Source organism: Leishmania panamensis, assembly GCF_000755165.1.
Source record: "Leishmania panamensis strain MHOM/PA/94/PSC-1 chromosome 12 sequence".
In the NCBI taxonomy this organism is placed as follows: domain Eukaryota; phylum Euglenozoa; class Kinetoplastea; order Trypanosomatida; family Trypanosomatidae; genus Leishmania; species Leishmania panamensis.
The window spans coordinates 213,538-227,651 of NC_025857.1; the positions used below are offsets into that span (position 1 = coordinate 213,538).

The 14,114-nt window shown below is 53.5% G+C and overlaps 1 protein-coding gene across 1 annotated transcript, besides 1 other annotated feature; it reads right to left on the reverse strand.

Annotated features, from left to right (window-relative positions):
- Window positions 1-735: 735 nt before the first annotated feature.
- Window positions 736-2,562, reverse strand: LPMP_120490 (hypothetical protein; the record flags this gene model as incomplete). The annotated part of the gene is made up of 1 exon (XM_010698728.1): window positions 736-2,562. One exon carries the CDS (start codon window positions 2,560-2,562, stop codon window positions 736-738), a length of 1,827 nt encoding a protein of 608 aa, XP_010697030.1.
- A 4,833-nt stretch (window positions 2,563-7,395) lies between these two features.
- Window positions 7,396-8,235: a repeat region.
- Window positions 8,236-14,114: the final 5,879 nt, after the last annotated feature.

Consider the following 14,114-nt stretch of genomic DNA (forward strand, 5'->3'; position numbering starts at 1 on the left):
AAGCCGCGAGAAGGGCGACAAAAAAAAGGCCGAAGAGAAACACCGACGTGCGTGATGAGATTCCCGGCAAGCTGCATATACGCCTCCGAGTCAAAGAGGGAGGAGGGAGGGGAATCCCAGTCTGTCTGCGATGGCATCTGAGAGTGTTTTGTGCGCAGGGAGCAAGTGGAGGAGAGACCAAAGGGAGAGAGAGGGGGACAAGACAAAGCACATCGTCGCTGAGAAAACTCGAACAGAAGTGCGAGGAACAGTCGCAAGAGAAAATGACAAGTTAGCGGTAACGAGTGTGTGTGGAGGGAGAGGGGGGGGTTGGTTCAAGCGCAAGACACACACGCGAAGCGAGCACCTACACATATGCGCTGTCCGTAGCGAAGGGGAAAAAAAGAGGGAGGCGAACGACAGAAGAGAACAATGGAGAACGACGGTAAGAAGTGGACGACGCAGCCAGGCCGCACAGCGGATTCGACTGACTGCCCCCCCCCCCTCTCATCCGCCCACCCACATCCTTACACCCTAATCTCTTGGCGCCTTCCACACCTGTGTGGTAGGTTGTCGCGATGCCAAGGCGCTGAGTCAGCAAGAGGCGCGCGCGCCTGTCTGCCAGGGAGAGAACGAGAGTACGCACTCACGTACGGTGCAGCAATCGACACAGCTCGAAGGCCGAGAGCACATGAGGCGTCTCGCGTCTCCCCCTCCCTTCATGTAACCCCGCACATTGGCAGTCGGAAAGGTGTCTTACTGGAGTAGTGCGACCGCTGCCATCAGCGCCTCATCACGCGCGCTGTCAGACAACAGCTGCACATCGAAGGGTGAGATGGCGCTGCTCATCTCCGAGTCCACTGACGTCGCTGCCGACTCAGAGGACGACAGCATTCGCGGCGAATATATGCTCGGTTGGTCTGGCCTGCACCCCACAGATTTGAAAGAGGATTGCGCCAGCGCTCTTGCCGAAGCAGAGCTACGACAGTCTTGCAACGAGTGAGACGGGGTGCAGCACAACCGCCCCATACCAACCGTTGACATGCGCGTCTCCGCTGCCTCACTGCCATCGCTCTCACAGTCGTACGTGTCGACTACTCGGCCGCAGAACTCGCACGTAGGCATATCAGCGCAGTTTTGGCTGTGCACGTGCGGCAAGCTCGAACGGGTCTGAAGCGAGCCTTGTTTCTCGCGCTCGGTGGAATCGTGACTGGCGACACACAACGCAGAGGTGGGCAGAGAAATAGATGGCGGAAAGGTCTGCACCTCCAAGTGTTTTGATGCCACCGCATCCTCCGATACACTGAGCCACCGGGTGCCCTCGCCTGCACGTAAAACAACACCGCCGCGCCTCCCCACCTCAGACGTAGTCTCCGCGCAAGAGGCTGACAAGCTCCGCCGCTCCTGCTTCGCGTGCAGGTGGGCTGGCACGCAATACACATCCGCGTGGGCGCCATCGACGGGCCACTGAGCCCCCCGTTCGGTGCGCTGCACTGCACGCCAGTGAGCCGCGCAGCACCAGTGAATGCGTACCGGCACTTGTCCGACTAGCAGCGCTGGGACCGTCGCCAGGACTTGAAATTCATGACTGGTAGAGGCGGCAACGTCGGTCGCAGCTGCCGCGACAATGCCACTGCTGTCGCTGGCTGACGCTATAGACGCAACAGCACGCGCATCCGCTGGTGGAGACTGCGTCGCAGTGACCATCCTGCCTGCACTGACCTCAGCAGCAAGATTACGATTGGCCACAGTTGGTTGTGCAGACCCAGCTGCCGGCCTACTCTCCAGCGCAACAGTCCACTGAGCACCGACGCCATTGCCACTCTGCTGCTCCCCGAGGCTTACCGCAGAGCCAAATGGGGACTGGTAGCACGTCATCTGTGTGAGCTGCATATGACCTGACGTGTCGCTCTGAAGATGGTGAGACTGCCGGTCGCCGCTGTTTCTGCCGGAAGACGTGCGGAAGCCTCCCTTTTCCAGCAAGGGAGAAGAGAGAGGCGCATCGGGTTGATCCTGCGCAAGAACGTCCGCCCCGCCAGCATGTTGCACCTGATTGCCACTGCCGTCAATCTGAGTAACTCGCAGCGGTTCCAAAAGTGATAGTGGATGGGTCGCTTTGTCTGCAGGTGTCATTATTCTCTCTGTGCCCTTCCTCTTGGGAGAAAAGAAGGTCGTCGTCGCCATGTTGGCGTGCTCGGCGTGCAGGTTCAGCATCTCACCCGGACCGATGACGCTGCTGCTGTTAAGGCTCGCCACGTTCGGCAAGCTGGCCACCGTCTTCGTCATTGATGAACCTGCGCACGGGGTTGAGTCGCCCGACAACAGGAGAGCGTTAGTGAAGGGTGAGGCGTCATCTGAGGGGGCGGCATCGCCAGCAGCATCCACACAGACGCGCACCACATCACATGAGGCAGCACTGCACATCGCAGAAAACGCTGACGAAGTGCTGAGAGATGCGGCAGCGGCTCTGGGGCCGTCGACGGCTACGTTATTAGCAATACTCAGCGAAGAGTTCGTCTCCACCGCCGAAGTGGCCGCGGCCACGTCTGAGTTTTGGCAAGGCATTTGAATAGAGTGCGACATGGTAGAAGTACAACTAAAGAAAAAAAAACACAAAGAGAAACAAGAGAGCGGCAACTACAGAAAGGACGGAAGGCTGCCGTTCCAGTTGCAGTGTTGACTGATAGAGCGAGCGAGCAAGAGATAAACTCAGCCAAAAAAAAAAAGCAGAAGGAGCGAAAGAGAGAGAGAAAAAAAAAGAGAGAGAAAGCGCGATGGTGCGGTGGCACAGACTTTGTTCTGTTGCTTCTATGAAGTGAAAAAGAAGAGGGATGAATCGTGTCTGCTGCTCCGTCTCGCGCTATGTTTTGGTATCGTCTACGCCTCTGTTTGGCGTATGTGTAGGTAGAGAGAGATGTATGTATGTATGTGGGTGTAGCTTCCCTCTGCCTTGTCGCGAGATCCACGCCAGCTGGCAACAATTAAACAAAAAAAAAAAGAAACGCGTGCAGTCACAAAGAAGGAAGGCACGCACACACACGCACACGCACACACGCAGAGAGAGCAGGAGAAAAGACAAAGAGACTTTCGTTTGGGGGAGGAGGCGGGTGACGGTGGTGGTTTGTTTGTTGCGAAGAAAAAAAAAGAGGGAAAGGGGGGGAATAAACGAATGAAATTGGGTCGGACTGAGTGCGTGTGTGTGTGTGTGTGTGTGGGTGTGGGTGTGGGTGTGTGCTTTCTTTCGCCTGTGTGGTTGCTGCGCACCCTCTCGCACTTTTCCTTGTTCTGTTGTTTTGTATTGAACTCGAGAGAGAGAGAGAGAGAGAGGGAGGGTATGGTGTGGGTATCACCCTGCTGCTTACGGCTTGTTTTCTACTTTCGAGGTCCCTGTCTCCCCTGTCACCAGAGAGGCGCGTAGGTGTATGCCGGAAGCAGCAGTAAAGGAAAAAGAGAAAGCGCACACGCAGAGGGAAAACCACACACGTACACACAGGAAAAAAAAAAGAAGCTCAGCGCTGCTACTCGAGTACGAGAGAGATGATGGGGGGAGGCAGCGTTAGGAGAAGCTTGAGCACTGGTCGGAGTATATGTGAAGCTCACAGACCGTGGGCCAGCACGCGTTCTTGAGTCTGCGCGTGAGGGAAAGGAGGGAGTATGGGGTATAAGTGGCTCTGGTGTACACCAAGTGTGGAGAACATACAGGGAGCGAAACAAGCAAGTGCTGGTGGAGTCAAGAAGTCTCTGTGTGCGTGTGCACCGTACTTTCGCTCTCTCGTTTTTACGTCTATGAAGCACACAATCAATCAAGAGAGAAAAGCAAGCACTGACGAGCAGAAAAAAGAACACTCCAAGGGGGAAAACAAGCGACGACGCAGAAGCCAACTCGCACGACAGTGGCAGTGGCGATGTCGGCAACAACGAGACGTGGAGTGTAGAAGAGCTGGGGGTGGGGGTCGCAACGAGGTACACAGGAGATGGAGAGAGAGGTGTCGAGGAAGAAGATGAGAGGGAAATACCAGCAGGTGAGAGGGTATATAAAAGTACAAACGGGAAAAGGTGGGGGAGGGGGGAGGGGGGCGAAAAGCGAATTTCTAATATAAAAAGAGGAGAGACAGACAGACAGAGAGGGAGTGGGAGGGAGTGGGAGGGAGTGGGAGGGAGAGATGGACAGCGCTGCGGTGTCACACACACGGCGTCGATCAGCACACGTGTAGAGCCCTCAAAGAGAGGGAGAAAAGCCTGAAGACCTGAGAACCCAAGATCTGCAGAGAAAGCTGGGAGAAAAGTGAAAAGGCGCAGTTCGAAATAAGAGAGAAGAGTGAATGGGGGGGAGGGGGGTAATGGCGATGTGAAGAGGGAAGAAGAGAGCAAGAGAAGAAAAAAGAGTTTACGTGGTGGGTCTGTGTTTACTCGCACGTATCGCACCTCGAGCAGACCAACCACACACACACACACACACACTCAGGGAAAGTCCTTCGCAGTACAAGAGCGGCGACGAAAAGGAAAAAAAAAGACACACAAAGGAGCGTAAGAGAGAGAGGGGGGAGGGAGAGAGAGTAAAGTGAGAACAAAAAAAATGAATGAGTTCGTTTTGTTTGTTTTGTTTTCTTACCTCAGTGGCTGCTCGCTCAATATTTATATATAAACATATATAAACATATATGTTTATATATGTGCGCCTGTGTCGGTGCAGTTCTTTTCAGGTCCCTCTCTCTCTTGCCCTCTTATAGTCTGCTGCGTTGTACCTCTCGCTGAGGAAAGCTGTAGCGTGGAGATGAAAACAAATGACGAGCCAATAGCCGAATGCGTCAGCGTTGCGTGTTGGCAAGAGGATCGAACCAAAAAAAAAGGGGGGACAAGCAAAAGTGAAACGGTGACAGCGACGATGAGGGGTGCAAGAGAGGGAGAGAGGAGTGGGAAGCAGAGAAAAGGACACAACACACGAAGAGAGAGCACGCGAGCGACGGAAGAAGAGTTCGTAAAGAGAAAAGAAAGAGAGAAGAGGGGTGGGGGTGGGGAAGGCTATCGGTGTGTGTGGACCTAAGCAACTCCAACGAAGAACCAAAATCCGCACAATAGGTGAGCCAGAAGAGAAAGAGAGAAAGAGAGAGAGGGGGGAGAAAAAAAAAAGGAAGGAAGTGAGCGAAAAGGCCCGCAACAAAAGTTCAGGCGAGATAGACGTTTGAAGGAAGAGGGAAAAGCGATCACGTGCAGATTAAAAATGCGTCTTCACTAAAGGGAGGGAGGGGGAGGGGGGGCGAGGCAGATGTAGAGGTAGAGGAAAAGGGGGGAGCACGTGTCTACGTTGTGGCACTGACGTGCTGCACCTCGCCCGTCTTCCAAAGGTCACCCCGCCGGGGCACGCGCACACGCACACGCTTTCTTGTTTGCCAATGCGCCTACACCCGCACGCGCGAAGAGGGGGGAGAAAGAGGCGTTTAATCGAGCAACAGAAGAAGAGTGACGCTCAGGTGCCGCAAAACTTACCAGATAAAGCACTCAAAAGCCAAGGGAGAGACGACACCGGATGTGTTCGTCTTTTTTGTTTCGGCGTGCTTACGAGTGTGGGAGTTAGTAGGAGGAACCGAGTGCTGAAAGGACAACAACACCAGCGTGACAGTGAGTAGCGGCAGTGTCGTGTTCCTTCACGAGTCTCCTTTTGGTTCCCCTCTCTCGCTCTGTGTGTGTGGGGGGGGGGGTTCCTGCTTCTTTTTGGGGGGGCACTTTTGCAGCTTCTCCTTTATCTTCTTCTCGCACGATTGAGGAAACCTCGTGGGAGGCGTGCGACCCACACGCCAAAACACACGCAGAGACACACTCAGTGGGGGGTGAGCTTATACTTTCCCTTGACCCTCCCGCAGTAACTTTCCGTGCGGAGTGGCGAAAAAAGAAGCAGAGTGTACGCGTATCTGCCCTCTGATAGTGGTGGTGGTGGAGGGGGAGAGTCAAAGGAGAGGTGTAATAAGCGGGCAGGAGGACGAGTGAGCTGGAGTGGAGAGTGGGGAGGGAAGAAAAAAAGGCGAGGGGTGACCAATACAGAGCAAGTCCCCTCTCAGCTTCTTCCTGTGTGTGGGTGGGTGTGTATACTCTTATATGCGTATGTCGGTGGAAATAGGAGGGAGGAGAAGGGGGAGGGGGAGGGGGGAAAGAAGGAGAAGGGGTATATGTGGATGAGGCTGTCTATATACACAGCTCACCAGGCGGTCGGGGAATGGAGGGGGTGGTGAGAGAAAAATACCACAACACAGAGCGAGACATACAAGCCCAAAAGGACGAAAAAAAAGGGTATGAAGCCGCAAAGAAGGGAGGGAGAGAGGGGGGAGGGGCAAGCAAACCAGGAGAGAAAAAGAAAGAGAGAGAGAGAGAGGCGGCAGAGCAGCAAAGAAAAACGAAGAAGGCGGAGGGGGGGAAGAGAAAAAAAAGGTCCAGGGGCCTCCTTTTTTTCTTCCGCCTTCAAGACCTCCCTTGTTCACCACTTTTCTTACCCGCTTCCCTCCTTATCTTTTCCGCCTCTTGGCCTTCTGTGTTGCTGTTGCGGCTTCGAAGTTTGATCGTTCGTCGTTGTTATAAGTATACCCGAGGCCGCTGTCTGCGGGGTCTCTTTTCAGCGCAATGCTCACGAACCCCCCGAAGAGGTGAAGACAAAAGAAAAGACGACCAGATCGAACGACAGGGAGGGGAAAAAAGGAAGGGGTGTAGGGAGGAAAAGGAAGGAAGAGTATGGGGGGAGAAAAGGGGGTGGGAAGCTGAAGAGAGAGGGGGAGATAGGGGAACTCTCTTCCTTGTGCTGTTGCTGCGTGCGCTTTTCTCGTGTGTATGTGAGGCCTTCACGTGAGGCACTTTAGTGGCTTACAACGAGCCTCGCTGCGTGTGTGCGTATAGGGTGGTGTAAGGGGAGGAGGAGGAGGAGGAGAAGGAAGGGAGGAGACACACCAGAAGTGCAGAGAGGAACAGGGACAGGCATGAAGTCTCGATCGTGCGCCTAATGTCCAGGGCATGGAGGCTGGCACGCAGACATACACACATATATGCCGGCAGACAAGAGGATACGGGGGGTGAGCCTCGTCAAAGGGAAGGAATGACGGCACTGTCCTTCTCTGGGTAAGAGGCTCTCAGCATGGCAATATGAAGAGTTACACCTTTCTTTTCCGGTGTTGGTCGCTCGCTGAATTTTTTCTTCTTCGTCTTCCTCGCTGCTGTTGTGGTCGTGTGAGTGCCCCCCCCCCTTGCCGAGATGGAACGGGGGAAAGTGAAGCGAGACAGACACTCGTGGGAGCGAAAGAGAGGCACGATAACATGAGGGAGAACACAGCCTAGGAGGAGCGCAGGAGTCACAAGCTAGAATGTCTTCCTCATGCCCCTGGTGGTAAGGGGAGCAAGAGTAAGAGAGCTTTTTCTCTGTCACCGTGCACACTACACCACGAACTCAGCAGCCAAACAGACGCATTACCGCCACAGCCCACCCACGCCTCTGGCGCGCCGCGGCTCAACCCGGGTCGCCCAGGACGAACCCTCCCGCCGTCGGGTCGGGGAACGTGTCCGGCGGACCCCCCGCGCCCTTCCCCGCATACGCGTTCGGCGGTCGGTGCCAGACGGGCGCGGGTGGGCTGCATGACTTGCTCCAAAGCTGGCCGCCCTCAGGGTCCTGCTCGGGGGCAGGGGCCGTGGCGTCCCCCCTCCCCTGTGCGGGTAATAGGGGATGTCGGCCTGGTGCCGGAGACCCGTGACCGAGTCCGTCGGTCCATGCAGCTGGCGCCGGCGCCACTGACATTGCTGACTTTGCAAGCGTGTTGGCTTCGTCGCTGTGTTCAGATTCACAGTGACCAGCGACAAGCTGAAATGAGAAGCGCACGCGGTGGGCTGGCAGCGCCAACATTGATACCCCCAACACGTTGCAGCACGCAATTCCCCATCCTTGTGGTGTCCATGTCGAGCTGCACGAAAAGGGAGAGCGAGTCCGCAGCAGCAGCAGCAGCCACACTTGTTCTTCTGCGCCTTGGTTGATCGAGTTGTCTTGGCAGCAGACCAAGTTCCCATCTCTATAGCTTCACACTCAGCTCGCCAGCCGCAAGGGGGCTGCAGCCTCTTGCCGCAGCGCCTATGCATGCATGACTATCATACAACATCGAGGCCGCTTCTGAATTGAGGCACGTCTGCACTACGCCACCTGTCCACTGCGAGCAAAGAAGCCTCGCACAACGGAGGGAGTTGTTGCCTGCATGCCGTCAGGCTTTCTCTTCGCCAGGACAGTCCGCCCGCAGCCCACCAGGGAGCGCCACGTTGAAACCAACGCCACCGCCGCGGCATATGAGGGGAGGTGTGCGTATGTGGTACCCCAAAAAAGGGGGGAGAGGCCCCGATTAAGAGGGGGAGAGACGTGGAAGCAGCACAGACGAGAGAGCGGAGAAGAGAGAGAGACACACACACACAGTGGCAGGGACAAGCACACACTGGCACGACTCGGGCGCACTAGCGTGAGTGGAGTTTGAAGAAAAATTGTGGAGAGAAAGGGACAGAGGAGGGGAGAAGAGTAGCAAAAAAGAGAGAGGAGGAGAGCCGTGATAATAGGGGAGAGAAAATGAATGAATGGCGTGTACATTTACCTCCTCTCTCTCTCTCTCTCTCTGGCACAGCTCAGCACGCGCACATCTCGATCAGTCGAATGCATCTCTGCGTGTGTCCGGGTATGTGTAACATTGGGAGATAGAAAACAGGAGGCACAATCGTGCTCGCTGCCTACGATGGTGTGCAACGGCAGCCCAAGCAGCCACACCAAAGCCTACGTTGAAAGAGCGGAGTGCGAACGTGCACTCGCAGAGTGGTGACGCGGATGAGAGAGAACCGGGGAAGCTGACAACACACTTGCGGGACCTCTCACGAGTGCTGCATTGTCTTCTCATCGTTATTGGTCTCATTCCGTACCCTAATCTGTCATTATCTCGTTGTAGCTTTGTTGTTACTTCTCTTGTCCGTATCGGGGGTGGTTGGAACGAGGGCTGATTGGCTTGGAAGGATGAAACGAGAGAGAGAAAGAGAGAGAGAGAAGGAGGCGACGGTGCCGGCGGGCCTCGTCCGCCAGCAAAGGAAAGCAAAAAAAAAAGAGCAAGACAGCGAATAAAACAAAGAAATCAGCCAAAAAGAAATATCGAAGGAAAGAAGAGGGAGGGAGTTGTGAAGGGGAGTTGAAGTCGCGGCAGTGGGAGAGGGGGGGCTTAGAAGCACTTTGTCCCACCCGCTCCATTGCATGCATATACACACACACACACATACACCATATCGAGTCACCCACCCCGCTCTATCACTTGTCCGTCTTCCTCTTTTTTTCTCGCTCTCTTTCCCCCCTTCATTGCACTGTCGTGTAAACTGACAGGGAGCGACCACCGTTCACGCGGCTGAGCTTCGGGTCTGTGCTAGTTCGTCCTGCCTCCCCTCTTGTCCCTTCTGTATCGTCGCAAGGCGCACGCAGATGGGCGCGGATGGCATGTACGCTTGACTTGTACGTCTCATCACCACTAACATCACCACCAACTTCCTGCCTTTTTCCCGGTCTCTTTCTCATCATACACTTGCTCTGAGGATATAAGGCAGGTCAGGCGCATGTGAGAGTCTGCTAAGAGGGAAAGATGAGCAGAAAAAAAAATCGATGAAGAATTGCAGAGGCGCAGGCGCAGGAGAGAAAAAAAAAACAAGAGCAGCAGCGCCAAGACGGAAAAAGTGGTGAACAGGCGTGTACGGAGAAGGAAACCGCAACGTGAATTGATGAGTAAGCGACAGAGCGAAGAGCGTGAAGAAATGATCCACCACGATGTGAGATGTGCAGAGGTGGTCCAACGAGGCTTCACCCCCTCATCCCACTTTCTTTCCTGTTTTTTCTACTCTTCACTTAAAAAAAAAGAGAGAAAAAAGCAGAGCAGAACAGCACACACACACACACATGAGAATGCTCGCCTTACTTCTTCAGTGTATTAGAGAGAGAGAGCTGAAGTTGAGCCACAGATAATACGCGCCAGGAGAATTCCAGGCATCTCGGCGTCCGAAGAGAGGGGGTTGAAGGAGAGCGGAGAATTAAAGCGGATTTTGACTCTTTCTACACCAGGTGTCGCAAGCGCGCTGTACGATGCTATGCTCGGACACAAAGCTGGACAGCTCCTCCATCAACTTTGCTCCGCGAGACAGGAAGAAGCGGGGGCGAAAGTGAAGGTGTAAGCTGCCTGCAAAACTGTCATCCCTCCCTCGGATAAAAAACTGCACCTCACACATGATATTTACCTGCGTAGCCAGTACATGGCCACTTACGACATGGGTGAGAAGTCTCGCTCACCTTCCTCAACTTATCCGACCTCGCCTGGTCCAGCCGCGGGAGGGAGGGGGGAGAACATCCCCGAGCCCAGAGGTCAGGAAAGTGCGTACAATGCCGAGAAAATGGTGTACCTGCAGGTCATGTGAGAGAAAAAAAATATGCCCCCCCCCCTCTCTCTCGTGCGCGTGCTGCTCACGAACGACAAACATCGCGAGCCCAATGCAACACTGCAGAGGAGGGAGCCGCAAGCAGGCCAGCGACTCCACACAGGCGCCGGCGCCGTTCGTCGAGGAAGGCCGACAGTAACGAGCGTGGCCCTTCATTTCTGAAGCACAACAAGATCACACAGCACACATTATGTAAGATGGACTTGGGATGGAAAGGTGCGCTTTTTCCCGAATTTCAGCCATCACCTCGAGAAGCTCAACTGCTCTCTGAAGTCAATACAGAGGGAGGTGTGGGGGTAAGAAGAGGGAAAAGTGAGAGAGTCAACAGAGCTCCTTCATTCATATATGAGCAAGTTCATCATCTTCATACATACACTGCACTAGCGGCAAGACACGAGCAACGAATGAAATCCTCTTTTCCCTAGTCTCAATAAACGCTGAGAGCATGGAACGAGGAGGAAGAAATAAAAGGGAAAAGAACGTAACGCAGCTTAGCCGTAATCAAGGAAGACACACAGACAGAAGCAACGTAACAAGAACAAATAAAAGAAGATCAAATAAAAAAAATAAAAAAAATGCACGTAGTCGCGTACCCGTTACCGTTGTGACTGGCACACGAGCACAAAATACGCGCCCCACGTGAGCGCACAGACAGACGCAAACAAAAGAGTAGGCGAGGCGTGAAGAAGTAACACACGTGCGAGCGCTATAAGTGAAGAGGGGCTACACCACAACGCCACGGAAGGCGGGAGCAACGTCACACCTGCACATCCTCTGTCGGTTGCGCACCGGTAGGACAGGAGCACCTGGATAAGTGCGTCCCCATCGGAACATTTTCTTATACAAAAGACACAAGGTCCGATAGGTCCACATTGCGCCTGGAGTGTCTGTACGTGTGCGACGTGAGGGTGTGTCTGTCAGAGCGTCTTCACTGAACGAAGAAAGGAACTGGCAAAGACAGCGGAACATGCCAGAGGCAATGCAGGCGGCGGGTGGGCGGAAGAAAAGCGCGGGGGAGTGAGGAGCGCACAGCCACCACCTCGAAAGTGAAACAAAAAAAAGCGTTGGCGCGGGTCTTTCCCCTTTTTTTTTTTTTGAATGAATAAGGCAGGGAAAGGGTAGTTGCATCCGGGCATACATGAAGGCCAATCAAGCATACGCAGGCATAGACGCACAAGCAAAACAGGGGAAAGAAATACGCAATGTATGCGCCCGACACGTGTGTACAGAGTGCGACATACATGCCTGAAAGAGAGAAGAGCCGACAACGAGGCGTCATCGTAGTGCTTGGAAGAACAAAGACGACAGAAAAGTGAGAAGAGTCCAGTCGCACTGCCTTCGCTGTCACTCTCCTCCACACGGTTGAGTGCATGTATATGCGTGTGGCCGTATGTGCTGATGAGGCGCAGCAGTGGGCTGTTCCACTTTTTCCATCCACTCTGTCTTTCCTTTCACCCTCTTCTTTCCGGTCTGCCATCTTCTTTGTTGGCTAAAAGGATGCCCATGGCAGCACAAAGAAAGGAAAGACGTCACAGCCCAAAGTGGGGGAGGGAGTGGGAGAGCGGGTGCACCAGTGGGGTAACACACACAAGAAAAAAAAAAGATAGCAGAAAAGAGGAGAAATACGGCGCGCAAAGGCGAGCACTCGCCACCCACATGAACACATAGCTAAAGGGAAAAAAGGCGAGACAGACACTCGAGCAGCCTCGCTCGCACTCGCTCTTTCGCTGCTCCGCTGCAGGTGTCCTATGTGCGTGGATGTTAATGGGGGAGCGGAAGAGAGAGGAAGGGGGAGACGAATTAAATCGAAGAGGGAAAAGCGGGAAAAAAAATGAGCAAGAAAAAACGTGAGTGCCCGCCAAAAGGCAAAGAGGTCTCGATGAAGGTATGTGAGTGTATACATACTTGGTGATAACTCTCTTTGCATGACCCCCGGTTTGGACTTCGTTCTTTCACTGCAACGTCGACCCTCCCCCCTACCGCTCTCTCACCCACCCACTCCCTCCTCTATCACCAGAAAGAGCCCTTTGAGATCGCTTTCTCTCTCTCTCTCTCTCCCCCCCCCTCCCTGTCCCCCTGATAGAGGCGTAGAGAGAGAAGCAAGAAGCAGGAGAAAAGAGGGCGCGAGATGCGGGGGGGGGGGGGGGGGGGAAGCGGAGCAAACGTAAAAACGAGACAGCGAGAGAGAAGAGGGGCACAGTCGATACACTCCGCAGTGACTGCGAGGACAACACAAAGCACAACCAGCGAACAAACAAAAAAAAAACAGAAGAGAAAAAAAAAACATTAAATTAAGCAACGTTGAACGCGTTATCGAGCGCGGGATCGGAGAGATCGCGACTGACATGACGAGGAGGGGAGGGGAGAGGAGAGAGAGAGGGGGAGAAGAGAGGCGAGGAGAGCCAACACGAATATGTAAGGCAAAAAAAAGGAAGCGACATGAAAAGAGCCAAAGTACACAAGAGGAGACTCAAAGACTCAACATGAAGTCGCAGAAGCATATCGGGCTAAGAGAGAAAAAAAAAGAGTGAGTGAGTGAGAGGTGGACACGGAGAGAGAGGCCAAACGAAAGAAGTCAACAAACAAAAAGAGAAGAGCAAACGCCAAGAGAGGGGTGAAGAAAACCCACGAAATGGAGGAGGAGAAGGAGGAGGAGAGAACACGGAAAGAGCGAACGAAAGAAACTCGTGTTCGGCCGTATGAGTGGCTGGTTTTTGGGTGTGAGCAGGTGTATAATGCATTCTTTGTGTGCGTGTGTGTGTGTGTATATCGCCTCCCGCTTACGTGAGCGTAAGAGCCTCAGAGAGAGAGGGGGAGGGGAGAGGGGGAGTGGTGGGGGGAGAAAAAAGAGAAAAACGAACGAAACGAGAAAACGAAGAGAGATGAAAAAAAGAGACGCGACCGGCAGACAACAACAAAAAAATAGAAAAAAGGGGGGTGAGTGAGTGAGTGAGGTATAGAGGTATAAAGGTATCCCTGAAAACAGCTCAAAGACGAAGAGGGGAGAGAGAAAAGTACGCTTTAAAAGGCGGACAGGTGGGGATATAGAAGAGAGAGGGAAGGTGGTGATTGAGTCGCAGCCGCATTAATAGAATAGGTGGACACAGGAGAAAGAAAAGAATAAACCAGAGACATAACAGGTGGTACGGCAGACGTACACACACGCTCTCACAGAAAAAAAAAGGAGAGGAAAAAAAAAAGAATGATGCTTGTAGGAAGGGGGGAAATGACAAGTGCGGTTATAACCACACAAATACTCGTCGACAGCCACCATGGCATGCACCACGCAGAAACCCAGGCAGAATGCCGATGCAGAAGACGCAGGCTTGGGAACGATATAAAAAGGGGGTGGGAGATCAAAGAAAAAAAAACAGCCAAGTGCTCGATCACCGGCACAGATGCACACACGCGTGCATACGTACTAACCTCGCCTCAGGAGAGCGAGAGAGAGGGAGCTAAAAGGCAAAAAAAAAAGTGTATAGCGACCTGGGGTAGCGGCGAGCGAGGAAGGTAAGGCGGAAAAGGAAAAGGGAAGAAAAAAAAAAGAAATGAGCAAAGACGCGCGTGCACGTATGCTCACGGACATCAACACGGGCAAATATAAAAAGAAAAAAATGCACACACAAAGATAAAGATCGTTATGACAATGAAATAAAGAGAAAACAATG